The 16,087-nt window shown below is 38.4% G+C and overlaps 1 protein-coding gene across 4 annotated transcripts in view; it reads left to right on the top strand.

Moving 5' to 3' along the window:
• Nucleotides 1-16,087, top strand: part of ROBO1 (roundabout guidance receptor 1) — a 440,544-nt gene that overhangs the window by 368,922 nt on the left and 55,535 nt on the right. For all 4 annotated transcript variants that reach the window (XM_073303979.1, XM_073303988.1, XM_073303999.1 and 1 more), the window contains exons 13-16: nt 262-383; nt 3,061-3,292; nt 4,693-4,814; nt 8,638-8,809. In XM_073303979.1, the coding sequence (XP_073160080.1) occupies nt 262-383; nt 3,061-3,292; nt 4,693-4,814; nt 8,638-8,809 (648 nt within the window). The remainder of the gene's footprint in view (nt 1-261; nt 384-3,060; nt 3,293-4,692; nt 4,815-8,637; nt 8,810-16,087) is intronic.

Genomic DNA, 16,087 nt, shown 5'->3' with positions numbered 1-16,087 from the left:
ATCCCTGACCTTGTTCTTTCTTTTTACTCCTTGCTCCCAACCCACCTACCCACCCACCCATGTCTTCCCTCTCCCCACATTGCTTCCACTGAAAAAGCAGATTGGTTTTGGCCATTTTGCTGTGAAAATGCTTCACGTAGTTCTATTTCCTGCACATTTGGGCTCTTCTAGTGGGTACTGTGATTAAGCCTATTTGTCAATCAAGTTATGTACTTGGAAGACTCAGTTCAGTTATAAGAATGGGTTCTTACATTGTTCCAGATGTTCCACCTACAAGCCAGGGTGTGGATCACAAACAGGTCCAGAGAGAGCTCGGGGATGTGGTTCTGCATCTTCACAACCCCACTATCCTTTCTTCTTCCTCAATTGAAGTTCATTGGACAGTAAGTAAAAGTTATAAAATGGGAGGTGGGTTTTGGGTAGGGAGAAAGGGAACTTTTATTTAAATCCCAATACTACACCGCACTGTTGATGGGGGAGTTAAACTATATCAAGAAGCTATGAAAATAGCTTGCTGTTGTACATGAAAATCACTTCATGTGTATTGGCACTTACAGCACTCCCCTGACTGTGCCTGTCTTAATCAGAACCTAGATTATCTTCTCATTCTACAGAGAGTGCTATGCCATATCCAGGGTGCTCAGCATCCTTTGTCAGGAGGTGAAGGGACTGATCCAAAGTCAAGTTCATGAGAGCCATTCCGTTGCATTCAGTGAGAGGTGCATCAGGCCCTAAGTCATGTTTGAGATAACACAATAGCTCCTCTGTCTATCAACCAGAGTTGCAGGAAGTGGTATGTGGTAGTTGCCATGCCCACCTACCCCAGATCAGATATTGAGAAATGCACTTCCTCCCACAGCACAGCAATTACTAGCTTAAAAGTGAACACACATGCGGTGGGAAAGAAAAACACAATGGGAAACAATCACATTGGTCAGTAGCAGTTAGGTCAGAAGTATGGAGGTTATGATGGAAGAGGAGGAAAACCAGGGCAAGAAAAGAAAAAGATACTATAGGAGTCCCCAAGGGAGGGGGTAGGAAGAGATACAGAGGAGGGACAAGGAGAGAGAATGAGAAGATTGGGGGCTTAGAAAAATTGAAGGAATACAGGGAAATAAATTGTGACATGAAGGGGATGGATGAGGACAAAGGAAAAAAGAAAGAAAGAGAGTACAGCATGAGAAAGGAATAAGTCTATTCAAGGAAAGATATAAGACAATGTAAATGAACGAACGGCTGTTTTAAGCAATATCAACTAGGTGGTCGGGAAAAGAGCGGGGCAACTCCAGTCGTGGAGACAATTAATCTCAAGGGAATGGAGCTTTAAACTGTCATCTGGGCTACCTTCTGATCAACTCAAAATGTTGACAGGCATGATTCATAGATATTTAGGTCAGAAGGGACCATTATGATCATCTAGTCTGACCTCCTGCACAAGACAGGCCACAGAATTTCACCCACCCACTCCTGCAAAAAACCTCACATCTATATCTATACTACTGAAGTCCTCAAATCGTAGTTTAAAGACTTCAAGGAGCAGAGAATCCTCCAGCAAGTGACCCGTGCCCCATGCTACAGAGGAAGGCGAAAAACCTCCAGGGCCTCTTCCAATCTGCCCTGGAGGAAAATTCCTTCCCGACCCCAAATATGGCGATCAGCTAAACCCTGAGCATATGGGCAAGATTCATGATAATGAAGTGATCACAAGATGCTACAGCTAGCATGGCGTAACTTTGTAAAGAAAGCATTTTACATAGTCAAGAACTGTAAAGAAACTGACTGCTGTGATGCCCAGTATTTACAGTGAAACCTGCACTAAGGACCACCTGCAGCAGGCAATCTCCCGTTTCAACTGACCACTTAAAAACATCACCAAGCTTCCAAGCATAATTTTGTTTGACCTTTAGTTACAGAACAACCTTTTCCAGGCAGCCAATATTTTTGGTCTCTTGGGTGGTCTCTGACTGCAATTTCAAAGATTAAGCATTACCTCAATTTTAGCGAGCAGCCATTCATCAGTCAGTTATTTGAAACAAAACATGTTGCTTGGGTATTACATTGCAAACAAACAGTTTTATTATGTCACCAGATAAAATAGTTTAAATGGGACAAATCTGAATGTTTTTAAGTAGACGTTTTTATTTTCAAATTTGCCTATACATCAGAAATCATTTATCAAAGTCAGTGACTAAAATATACTGAAAGCTGCACAAGACACCGATTCTATTAGGTAACCTCCTGTCTCAAGTATCCCCAAATATATTGACCCTGGTTCTTATTTACACTAAGGCCTTTGTACACTGCCAAGTGACATAAAGTGGCTTTACTGCAAATGACAATCCAGTCAACTGAGTGCAGTTTTGATCCACCTTTATTGGTCGCTTCCTTCCTTTAAAAAGCTGATTTTTATTGGCCCTGTGGTGACTGCTTAAAAAAGCACCAGTTCTACAGCACAGTAGCCCCCTGCTGAGTCACTGAGAATGGAGGAAATGTTTGGATTTATCTGGCCTTTGACAGAGTCAAGCATAATCATCAGAATGTAGATAGTGCCACTTGGCTGCCCTTTAAAATCCACTTTGTCCACAAGGAAGTGGGGAGGAAGCAAGGGTCATTTTGTGCAAGCTGGGAGGCTTCCACTCCTCAGGAAGGTTGACCTGTTTCTTTGTTTGATTTCTATATTCATCATCTGAACTATTAAAATATATACCCCAATCCGGCAAACAGATCCACCTAGGCAAACCCCTGCCCTGCTTGGAGCCCCTTGGCATCGGGGTTATTCATTTTACAAAATATAGAACGTGAGTCACCATTTTGTTATCCCTTCATTGATGTCAGTGCCATTATACTATCTTAAAAATGTATTAATGCAGTGGTGAATAAGGCCCATAATTTGCTGTAATTCCCAGGAATTTTTATCTGGTTCAGTAGCATTGTTTACTTTGGATAAAATAAATGGATAGTTCTTAGTATTTTGCATAATACTACAGGCAATGTTATGGTTTATATGTATTAAACAGTCCATTAGTCATTCACTAACATGTGTTTCTACTGTTCTGCTAGGTGGACCAGCAATCCCAGTATATTCAGGGATATAAAATTCTGTACAGGCCTACCACTGCATCCCACGGTGAATCTGAATGGTTAATTTTTGAAGTGAGAACACCAACCAAAAATAGCGTCATCATTCCAGAGCTGAAGAAAGGTGTAAACTATGAAATCAAGGCCCGCCCTTTTTTTAACGAGTTTCAAGGAGCAGATAGCGAAGTAAAATTTGCAAAAACCCTAGAAGAAGGCAAGTATCAGCAAGTCTGTCTTCATCTTTTCTTTTTGAAGGAGTATTTCGGCCGGTTTCTCTATGATACATTCATTATTTGATTTTGTTTGAAGTGCATACTGTATGAGAACACAGCAGTGCACAGCTGAGGAGATTGTCAGTGTGTTGGACTGATCATTATGTGACTTGTTTCATGGCACAGAAGTAAATATTTAAAACTTTGCATGTGAGAGAGGCATGTGCAGAAATCCCCTCCAGCACATAAAAGGGAAATGTGTTTTTTTTTTATCTCCAGTGCAGTGTGTTCTCCTCCCTGCTGAGTTCATGGTCTGGTCACAAGTGACTTGTATCAAATTCAAACACATACTTATCACTATCTAAAGTAAATAGCAGATACCGCAGAAATCATCAAAGTATTGTAGCTGAAGGAAGGAAACCACATTTTTAGGGCGCTTGTATATCTGGATCCATCACTGGTACAAAATGAAAAGATGATGAGTGAGAGCAACAAATACACTGGACTAAATTATGCATCTTCCTCTGTGCATGTGCTAGAAGGAGGGTAGGGTTCATAAAGCCATTTCCCTCACCATAGCATTTTTACTTGCAAGGTCAAACATAATCAAAATGCCTCAGAGTAGACATTTCAGTGTGTTGGTGGGGCCCAGACCTGCACCATACGTTTTGGCTGCACTAGTTGAACAGATGACCCTCACTGCCTTCCCTCTAGGCCTCTGAAGCAGCCTCAAAAGAGCAGCACCTGAACCCAGAACATCTTAGGATGACTCTAATGGACCAAAAAAAAAAAAAGAATCTTCTCATTGAAAGTACCTACAAATAACAGGAGTTTAAGAAGTACATATTTTTATTTTATTTTATTTTATTTTATTTTACAAAAAAGGGGAAACTAAAGCTCAGGGAAATTAAAGCCAACATTTTTGAAAACATCCACTTTTTGGTGCCTACATTTTGAGTGTCCAACTTGGCACACCAACAGCCTGGTTTTTCTAAAGTGATGAGCACCCAAAGGTCTTTGTTAGGTTAATTTTAGTGCTCAGAAGTTCTGAAAGGAAGGATCTACATGTCTGAGGTTAGGCACCAAAAATTAGTGGAATCTTTTTAATAGTTTGATCTCAGTGTTGGGTCAAGGTGACAAAGTGAGTCTGTGGCAGAGCCAGTAATGGAACCCAGGATCCCAACACCTGTTCACATTACTAGACCATATTTTGTCTCTCACGTCCGTTTACCTTGACAGACAGAAACATCCTTAATGGCGAAACAAGAAATTATGATTACATTTGTGTAGTGCAGAATAGGCTGTTTATGTATCAAGCACTAGCAGCTTGTTAAAAAGCATTTGGCAACATTGTATTAGAAATACAACAACAAATTAACCATCTGGTTCTTCCCGCAAACAGCTCCTAGTGCTCCACCTCAAAGTGTTTCAGTGACTAAGAATGACGGGAATGGGACTGCAATTGTGGTTACCTGGCAGCCACCCCCTGAGGATACCCAGAATGGAATGGTCCAAGAATATAAGGTGACATGTAGAGTTCTTATTCACTGCAAAGTATTGACATGCTATTGATGGATAAATTGTTCGTGGATACTTGGCTCCATCTACTGGTAAAAATCAAAAGCATGTGGAATCAAAAAATATTTCTCAGTTTATTTTTTTTATAGTACCATTTATTTAGGAATTCTGTCTAGTCTGTGGCATCTTTACATGTCCAAAAGCAATTAAAACTGCCTACTAATTTGAATGGGAAGATGGTAGTGCAGGAAATTAAAGAAAAGGTCAAAATTCATAATTAAAATAAGCAACTTCATGTCTATGCTATAACATGAGAATTACGTACACAAAACACAAAGAAAAATGTGCTAGTTTAAGAACCATTTTGTGATCAAAACAGGGAATTTGAGGAAATAAATGGGTCTAATCATTTGAAAGGCTTCAACATAATTTATTATGTAACATTCTGAGTAAAGTGTACTATTCTATTCATCTGGGATAGTTAAAAACATGGAAAAGCTTTCCATCTAAAGAGAGTTAGTGTAAGATTAAATATATTTATAGCATTTTTTTTGTTTTTTTACAAATCTATCTTTGCATTCTAGCCTTCATTATATTATATATATTTTTAACCTATTAAAGTTCAGTAGACAGTTTTTATTATTTAAGGCCTCTGTAGCAACATACTGTTTTTATCTTAGAGTAATTTAAATTGTGAATAAATTACATAAAAAAGAAATGAAGCTAAAATTGCCTAAGCAAGGCTGAGATGTTGTAAGTGTCTAGTCATGGATTTCAAGGTTGTTTTATAGCCACTAGTGGCAGGATGGTTTGCTCTAGTCTGTAGCAAATTGGCATTGTTGAGAGAGATTTTTAAATCAGAATGTTTTAGCCTTTTTTTTTAAAGATAAAATACCACAGTGTAGGCATTTATTCCTAAGCATCAAAACTCATTCCACTCATTTCTTTCTTTACACTGTAGAAAAGAAAAAAGAGTGGAGATCACTTAGCTTCATGGTCAATTTAAAATAATAAAATGCCTTTCAGAACCTGATTGACTGGTACAAAATCATTTTGTGGCTTAGTTTCAGATGTAATTGAAAAAAATATTCACAAAGGAAGTTTTATTTAAAGGCAGTTAGACCTTGAACTAAAGAGATGGAATTATTCACCCACCAGAAACTGTATTAAAAGAATGTTAGGGTTGTGAGGACAAAACAATAAAAGAGAGGAAATTCACATTTGAGTGTGGAATATGCTATACAGTGTCTGCTAGCATCTGGGGACAATAGGTTGCAGTGAGCTATGAGCAGGCATCTCTTAGTGCCTATGCAGCGGTGGGGCTGCCACTGTTTTTTAATGTGGGTCAGTGGATAATTTTCCCTCTGGATCGAAAACAGGCATCATGAAAGCATGCATAATTGTATTTTCTGTTTAAAAAAACAAAAACAACTAGTCAATGTTAGGAACAAATAACCCGGAAAAAAACCCTGAAATTCACATCCCTTTTTTTTAATACAAAAAGGAATTAATGATTATTCTATCATGTTATTTTCTCAACAAGTGGATTCTCTTTATTTTTTCAAAACAATTAAAACCCAGGCTGGCTGACACCTTGCACACTAAGTTTTAGAATGGAGAAAATTTGAATGTATTAATAGGTTATAATGGAAAGGATGACACAGCTACAGAAGTATGAATAGCACTTTACAAAAAACAATAACGTTCAAATGAGTCCATTCTGTCACACCTCTGGCATAAAGTTACAGGGCTGCTTACAATGCTTTTCATTTTCTTTTTCTGTGATGCATCTGTTCAGGAGTGGCTTCCCTTTTGTTTCCTTAACAAGCATCTTCTATCTGTTCAAACTTCCCTATATAGATTGTATAATGGATCATTATCATATACTGTAGTCACTTCTATGTAAAGATCGTGAGAAATTAAGCAGAAAACAAATTTAAACCATAACTATCTATTGCCCAGCATAGTTTTTATTCCTTAGTGTCACTTCCTTCTTGCTCATTAAATACAGGTTGTTTGTGGGTTGTGGGGGATGTTAAGCTTTATATTCTGTGTGCGTCGTGGCACAAGGGTTTGTGACTGCTCTTGTGAAGGCTGCATAACTGTTCCCTTTCCAAATCCCTGTATTGACTTATTAATAGCTTTCTAAAACATGCAGTCTTATCATTTTTATAAGATCATTCTATAACTTTTCTGCAGGTTTTATGGATCATTGTCTAGAATTTAATGGCACTAATAAAAATGATATCATTTATTTAGTACTCATTTGTAAAAAGTGAGTGATTATCCTATGCTCTGGACATTCCTTGACCCATTTCACAATTATGTTTATTAAAATTGATTACTCCATTTACCCCTTATCTTTCCCCAGTAATCATATATAATAATCCAGCAAAATATCTTCCCGTTCTTTATAATTCTCCACAAGAGTCCTCTGAACCCCCTTACATCTAGGGTGAAGAAATATGTCTTGCCACAAATGTGTGCATGCTCACAAAGCCAATGTACTAGGAATATTTGTGAGTTCAAAGCTGAGGGTGGCCCCCTCACAGAAAGTGCTGTGCTAGTTGATTCGATCTCCCTTATGGCTGGGGTTCCAGCTCAGGCAGATCTCAAATGCAGAAGACTGGCACAGGGAGAGTGAAGCAGTCTTTCAGATTACAAGATTTTAGACTATTTATAGGTCAAGACCACAACCTTAAATTGTACCCTGTATTTAATAGGTAGCCAGTGTGGATCCAAAAGTACTGGTATCATGTGTTCCCAGAAGGACCTACCTCATAATAAACAAGCTGTTGAATTCTGCACCGTTTTTGATTTCGAGGTAGATTGAAAGAGTAGCTGCATGTAGAGCTCATTGCAATAGCTTGATCTGGAGGTGACAAAGACAGTTGCAAGTTCAGATTACAAAAGTAACGCAACCTCCTGGAAGTACAGATTGAGAAATAGGTGATCTAACAGTAGGTGCTACTGGTTACCTGCTTTTTTAATACCAATTAGGAGTCCATCCAGCCTCCTGAGTTGTGCATCTACTCACAAATGGTCGGCAAGCCCCTTGAATCAGAGGGGGCAACATTATCTCCCATCTCATCCAGTTGTTTTCCCCTAACCAGCCAATATCACCTGAGTCTTCTCCAGATTGAGTCTCAGGCCCACAGCTTTTACCTGTGCCACATTCTCATTGTGACCTAACTCTTAGTTAAAAATGGCGTGTGCCACGTTCTCACTGTGACCTAACTCTTAGTTAAAAATGGGGTGTCACTGCATCATCCCCTGCATCCAATCCCTGTTTGGTTTACTATAATTTTTATTGCTTCCAGCATGAATACCTGTCCTCAGGGAAAAGTATGAATTCATGCAAATACAAATTTCCCCAAACATGTCTCTGAACAAAACCTAGCCTGACCAATTATTCAAGAAAAAGAGAATGGCAAATATCATCAAATTTAATTCCCTTGTTTTAGTCATACTGAATGATTGAGAGTTCTTTCTCTCTTTTCCATTATCTGTGGAGTGCAACCAATGCTCATTAGTGCATTATTAGTGCTTATGTCTTGGATTGATATGTTAGAGGGTTAGAAGGGAGCTAACAAGTTATCTTATATTGTAAACTCTTTGTGGCAGGAACCATATTTTTGCTCTTTGTTTGTACAGCACCTAGCCTGTGACTGGGATGGCTTGGTGCTACTGCAATACAAATAATAAATAACAGTTATAATCTAGTTTGACTCCCTTTATGAATCAGAAAGGACCATATCATATCATGTAACTATCCTTTTAGCTTTAACTTTTAACACACACATGTGCTATGTACTTCATTTACCTACAGGTTTGGTGCCTGGGCAATGAAAGCAGATACCACATAAACAAGACCGTAGATGGTTCCACCTTTTCTGTACTCATCCCCTCCTTAGTTCCTGGTATTCGATACAGTGTGGAAGTAGCAGCAAGTACTGCGGCAGGACCCGGAGTGAAAAGTGAGCCACAGTTTATCCAATTAGGTAAGCCTTCTGGTAAATTTGCGTATAAATTCAGTGCTGTGTTTATTTTTCCTTTTATGGATCCAGAAATATTTACAAGTCAGGCAGAATGCAGAGTGTTGCTTGAATGTTAACATGAGATTAGTATTTGTGTTTTTGGACATGTATTGGAACTGGATTCTAAAGACAGTGTTGTAACAGCATCTCTCAAAGGTTTGTTGTATAATGGTTGCTGCATTTTTTTTAAACAAAGAGTCACAATTCATTATTGGTTTTGGCTGTTGATTTTTGCGAAGTGGTTGATACTTAAGACTGGCGTAGGAAAAACACAACAGTTTAAGATGGGCCCGAGCCACCAAGTTTGCTACATTCATATTAGTTCTGGCCTACCAGTATCAGGGCAAGGGATGCAACAGTGATCTTTGCACTCCTTTTTTCCTCATCTGCACCAACCATTCCTCTGACACAGTTTAAGATTGGGGGCCATAGGATATGGATATGTCTGGAAGTGATGTGGGATTACTGCTGGTTTACAGAACAATATTTAAAATGCCTTGCAGTATAGTGATGCTGCTCTTTATTAGCATGATGAAATCAAAACATGCTGTCCCATCAGACCAAAATAGAACCTTACCATGTTCCTTTTGACCTTGTGCCCTTCTCTGTCTCCATCATCAAAAGACCTGTCCAGTTATGTGATTTTACAGTTAAAAATAGGCAGTTACTGAGAATGAAAAAAGGACCCTATTCTGAGTGAACAATTGCTGCAATACCAAAAAATTACATTTAGCCATTGAAATTAAGGGAACTTTCAAAAAATTGCTTATAATTTGGGCTTGTGACTCCCATTGATTGTAATAGAAATTGCATAGCAAGAATGCAGAACTTTTTAAAATGACTCATTAATGTAGTACCTATAAGTGCTCATTGGCATGTTCTTTTCTGTGCTCATTTTCCATTCTCAAGAATCAGGGTTTTTGTTTCGCTGCTGATATTTTGAAAACCTTGAAATTTTAAGTGTTATAGATACCAGCTTAATGAAGAGGCCTTGATGTCTGAAACTGCAGGCTTGATATTAACATTTTTCCTTAATCCATCTGCTAGTAAATTAATCCTAAATAAACGCCAGTTTTACAAGAACATGATTTATTTAGTTTCCCTTCCTTGCCTTTCCAGTTAGCATATTTGGAAAAGGAACATAGTTGACCATTTGCCTTACCAGGACTGAGCAGGGCCACTAGCCTGCTTCCAGCAATGGCATGTATGGACACTTCACTAGAAGGCAAAGGGCAGTTAGATAACCATGTCCTATTGAAAGTCAATAGGAATCAGGTGCCTCATCTTTGAAAATCTTCTCCTAAGGCTATTGATTAGTGCTTCACAAAATAAGTGGAACTTAGGCTCCTAAGTGCATAAATCATGTTTGAAAATGGGACTTAAGTTCCTAAATCAGTTAGGTGCTTTTGAAAATATTGCCCAAAGTCTCTTTCCTCCAGATCATATTTTCTGATTCACCTGAGATCTACAGTAATCAAAAGTTATCATTTGCTGTTTAGTGGCCTCAGTGGTTCGTGATCTTAGTCCAATCCCTAGTGGACAGATGGTAACATGACAGTTAATGTCCTTAATGACATTCTCAGCAGAAGCCAGGGATTGAGCATTATGGCATTTTGTAAAGAAATAATTACACTGTATGAGAGTTCTAAAAAACCCTACCATCTCACTCCCCAGAGCTAAAATGTACATTTGAGACACATCCCTGTGCCACACAGCATGGTGGTAGTACATCATCCCAGTGGGAGGTCTCAGAAACACTGTTCCTGAAGTAAGCACATTGCCTTTGGGGACACTGAAGAAGCGTTGACCCGAGAGTCCCTTGCTGTGACCTTTAATAGTGCACACCAGGTGCCCATCTCTTGACAAGCTGTGCTGGCTGGTGATGAAGGAAGTGGCACAAAGCCTCTTTCTCATTTGCCTCCTTTCAGGGACGTTAGCACTCTTATGAGTACAGGCCTCAAGCAAACTTTGTGCTCCCTAAAAGAAAGGATTTTTCTAGTGCCCTTTTCAGCTCCCTCTCCTCTTTTTGTACCCATAAAGGATCAGATATAATGTGTGGTGAGATCCTCAGTCCCACTACTGCCACTTTACACCAGGTCAAAGGACCAGAACAACGTAAAGGACCTCAACAGCCTTGTAACTAGCTGTTGGAAGGATTCCCTTGGTATAGATGCAGTGTAAGACAGCTGTATGGCTCCCTTCTGAGGACCCCTTTGTAAGCCCTGGAGCAGAAAGCATTTGTGGGGAACACACTGTGGAGATTCTGAGCAGTACTGTGGCCCATAGGGTATCCTGGAGGGGCTGCCATAACTCAAACAGGCCCCTAGGGCTACCTAAATTACCCCAAGGAAACTCTTCACCCAGAGTAGCCTAGGATTGTGAGAGTGGTAAAGTGGCTTAAAACTTCCTTACCTTACCCTGAGTTCTGTGCTTGTGCATCTTAGAGGCTAATCATAGAATCTCATCCTTGGTTCTTGGATGTGCTCCCAGAGAAGAAGTAAAGCAGTGAGGGATAGATAGCACCATTGTTTTCCAGAAGCTGTTCTGAGGATACAAAACTTATCCTTATTGCTGATGCCATCACTCTAGTACTTTCCAGAAGCAATACATTCATTTAGATAAAGAGGGCATTTTTTTTTTCCTTTTTGGGTTTTGGGAAGGGGGGCTGTGTTTGGCGGTGGGTAAGGATGTTGTTCATAGAATGTTTGGCGGGAATTGCTAGTTCCAATATCTATATGCTAGATGAACTGCATTCTTGCAATCACCAATTTGAGAAATCTGTATTTCGTTCTTAGAGCCAGGAAGCTTAAATCTTTTGCTTTGATGTTGATTTCTGAATTAGTATGCTGCTACCTTTATTAAACTGATTACAAATTCCCTGTGTGCATATTATATATACTGTATGATTTGTATATTCATTTAAATTTTGGAATGTCTCTCACAATTAAATCAGCTTTAGATCTTACTCTGAACAATTCTTGATTAAAAATTGAGGGCTAGATTGTGACTAGCTCTAAAACTTCCCCCTTAGGATTTAGTTTGAGTAAGTCCCCACACAGCACACCCCTCCCCTGCACAGATAGGGCTATTCAGATTTTGGAGTGCTCTGAATGCTCTCTCGTGCCAAGAAATGAGTATGTGGACCTTTGGCTGAGCATGTGAGTAAAAGTAAGTTGCAACCATTCAAGGGCTACAGAACATTACCCCAGAGAACTGTTAATCCCTTTGATACTGATCTCCACCATAGCTTCTGTACAACGATGGAGTACCATGGATGGCAGCTTTGAAATGTTGACACTCCATTGGTTTGCTGATGGTTCAATAGAGAATTACCTGGTACATCCTGCAGCATGTTCTGTCCAGTGTACTATTCACATGAGGCATCTCAGATGCAGTTAATAATACTCATAATAAACATATTAACCTGAGTGAATACATTTTATGCACTTATTTCTTAAGAGGTTTCCGTAAAATAATTATAAATGTTAAGTGTTTTTTTCAAGCAGTGGATGTCTCAAGTGTACAAAATACAAGAAACTCTTATTGCACCTTTATTACTCTCATCACTCACATTAAGACATGTGATTTGTGAACTAATTAGGATGCCTTTAGGGATATCATTCTGTCAGCCACTGCAAGTAAGCTGCCCAACACAATATAGTGTCTTTTTCAGGCCTGCAGTAGACTTTCAAAGGTGGCCTGCTTTGCCCACCCAAAGCCCCACTGATGTCAGTGAGGCTGCACATGGGCAGTGCACTGCACTTACATGCAGTACACTATAGAGCTCTAGCCTAAAAGTGGCACTTCTCCATTTATGACATTGTATATAACTAGAAAGAAGGCAAAAGAGAATATTCATAAGTTGATTTCTGACCAAAGAATTGTCTTTCTACATTATATATACCCACATTGAGTGGGGGGGGAGGAGAGGGAGCAAGTTATTGCAAAGTCAAGCACTCAGAAGTTAGGAAATGCCAGATTTATGGTTGCCCGTGCAACCTTAATTCTCACTTCCCTTTGACCAGCTATCTTGTGCACTGAATGAGGCAGGAGTCCTGTGGAACAGTACCTGATTGTACCATTAAAGACTGTATCTTAATGCATGCACATGGAGGCATTTGCACAGGTCACCGTGATTCTGAGATTTCATAACTCTTGAATTTGCATCCTAAATAACTTTATTTTAACATAGTGTTTTTGTATGTAATTTACTAGTCTATTTTGAAAAGGACAAAGAAAGAAACCAATTGTTATGTGCAACTGTAACAACCTCGTATCTTATATCACCAGCATTTAAGCCCTGGACCTTCCACACAGCACTGCAGATTGCTAGTACCTGAACTACAGACCTAACTACATTAACTGTCAGCAGGGAAAGTCTGTTATCTTGGGGCCAGGAAATATGCCAGTTCCAGGGAGTGAGGTAGTCAGCCTTCTCCAGCAGCTCCTAGGTATTCTCAGTACAATGTGTGCTTCGGCAGCTTTGTCAGCATTGTGAATGTGACCTTAGAATGTTCACAGTTCCTTATTATTTTGTATGCTGCCAACATTTACCTGGAGGAACCAGAAACAACAGCAGTGATATGGTGATTTTCAACAGTTTATGTGTCGGCTAAACCTGAATGGATTTTCATGGCACAAAGAAAAGGCATTTTTCTAGCCCAAGGGCTTTCTCCCTTTTCCCCTAATTTCAAAGGCCTGATGCAAACAACAAAGTGATAGAACAAAAAAAAGGCTGCAAGAATCTTTAATAATGGAAAGTGTTAGCAACATAAACACATGGGTCACTACCAGCTTCCCTTAAAATTAGTGGTTAGCTTAGCTTCTATTATTAAAATAAAGGAATATATAGTCATATACGTGTGTGTGTACAGATACATGTGTGTGTACAGTTAAATGACTGAAGCTAAAGAATAAGAGAAAAAGAAAGTGTGTGTGTGTGTGTGTGTAGAGGTGTAAAATATATATATGAAAAATGAGGCTTTGTGCAGGTGTAGCAGTCCACACATGCATAATGTATTTCAGGCTTGGTGTTTTAAATACAACAATTTATTACGATAATATACAGGTATTTCTAGTGGCTAACAGAATATCACTAAAGGCATGCTAATTAGTTCTCAAGTTACATCTCATAATGTGAGTGATTAGAAAAATAAAGGTTCATGGAGTATTTTGTACATGAGACATGCACTGTGTGAATAATGCACTTAACATTTGTGTGTATATATATATATATATATATATAAAATATTACCACTATATTTGTTTGTGTTACAGAATCATTTACATTGCTGGCTCCTTATGCACAGCTTAGGGCTTCATAAATTTTATTGATTCTATGCTGTAGTATTCTTTTTTTTTGGGGGGGGGGGGACCAGGGAGAATAAGGTAACTTTTTCTTTATTGTAAATACTTCAGTAGAAGTATGAAAGAGTAATATTTAAATAACAAAGAAATGTTAACATACGCAGAACAATAGGTGAACAGTGTCTCCAATGAAAAGTCACTTTTCTGTCAAAGAAAACAATTTCAAATAATATCAGCATTTAAAAAAAAGTAAATGTAGTTGTTTTGAAATTAGAATGATATTGCAGTTTTCAATATCTTAATACAGCCTCAGCTGCTGTGAGACAAAAGATGAGACATAGAGTGGCAATTTTAATTCATTAGTCACAGTACACTTTATACAGTGAAGCCCATCTGGCCACTTGCATGGAACCTCACTTGGCTGTCTCCATAAAATCTGAAGCAACCCAATTTAACCTTGCACAGATAGCCATGAAATCTATAAATCTAGGAGACACAAAGGGTGTATTGGTAAGAAAAGAATAGGTCTGCTTGCTGAACTTTCAGACTATGAGTGCTCTTAGGATCACAGAAGATAAAAGGGCTTGTTATGTGAAATAAAACTTCCAGTCAACAAACAGTCAAAGGTAGTGATTGCTTGTGAAAATAGGTATTGAGCCTGGATGTCGTGTAGAATAAAATCTGAAATTCTGTGGAAGAAAAAGCCAAGGGAAAAAAACTATTAATAATGTAACCATTTCCAATCTATAAAGGTGTCCCTTTCCCAGAGCAATTGTTTTTCTACAATATGGCTTGTTTTCCCTGTAGTCTATAGTGACACTGTTTCTTTTATATATATTTATACTTTTTTTTTGGGGGGGGGGGACATGGGGTGTCATGATTAAGAGTATTAACCTGTTCACTGGTTAGTGCTGAGAGCATTAATGCTGTTGTGTTTTAAGTGAACTGATTTCCATTTCTTAGTCAGTATGCATTAACAGAATTTGATCAGGCCACTTGAACAAACAACATATTTTTCTCCTAAAAGGACCAATCTCAGGACCAGATTCTACTATCTTACTCACATTCAGTAGTGTTTAATTCTTTGACTATTTACTCTGAAATCAATGGGACTGATCAAAAAGTTAGGTATTACACAGTGTGAGTGATGTAAGGTATTTATACATTGTGAATGAGAGTTTCAGAATCTGGTCCTCAATTCGGGGAGCAGTAATACAGATCTCTTAGCTCACAAATTTGCAAAGAGCACCTCTTACTGCTAAAAATCAATGTACCCAGATGATAAAAATCTAGCAAAATGTCTTCTTGCTGAGCAACCTCAAGGCAATTATAGGATATTGGTGAGTAGACCAGTCTGAAATAGTGTTAATATTTACAGACATAATATATGGAAAGAAAAATGAAATTTTAGGTTAAAATAATAAATACCCTGTATATTAAAAATGAAAACTCTTATACATTTAGTAATTAATGAAAACATTTTCAGCTGTCCTTTGTTTCTGTTCTGATTTCTAAATTGAGGTAGTTGATCAAGGGGCCTCTGCTTTTTCCACTACTAGGAAGGCCTATTGATTATTTTTAGTGCATTGTACCTTTTCTTGGCATATTTAATATCCCTTCTTGCATTCTCAAAGCTATAATTTTAAAGACTAGCTTGTCCAGCCATGCTAAGTTGGTAGAATCAAGTTACTTTATTCACTCTCTTCTTTAGCTAGTCTTGAATTTTCAGTCTTCTTGAATTGAGGTCAAAATAAGACTCTGAGAAAAAAACAGACTGTGTAACATGAGATACAAGTCGCCTGTCAGAAACTGCTAAATTTAAAAAACATCTTTTCAGTATCCACCTTGTATAAATGTGTTTTGAATTTGTAATGCTTCTATGATTTTCACTTCTGGGGAACTGTGTGTGTGTTCATGTAGCTTGTTTCTAAGCTT

Source organism: Lepidochelys kempii, chromosome 1 (genome assembly GCF_965140265.1).
Source record: "Lepidochelys kempii isolate rLepKem1 chromosome 1, rLepKem1.hap2, whole genome shotgun sequence".
Classification (NCBI taxonomy): domain Eukaryota; kingdom Metazoa; phylum Chordata; order Testudines; family Cheloniidae; genus Lepidochelys; species Lepidochelys kempii.
This window is presented reverse-complemented; position numbering and strand designations above follow the sequence as displayed.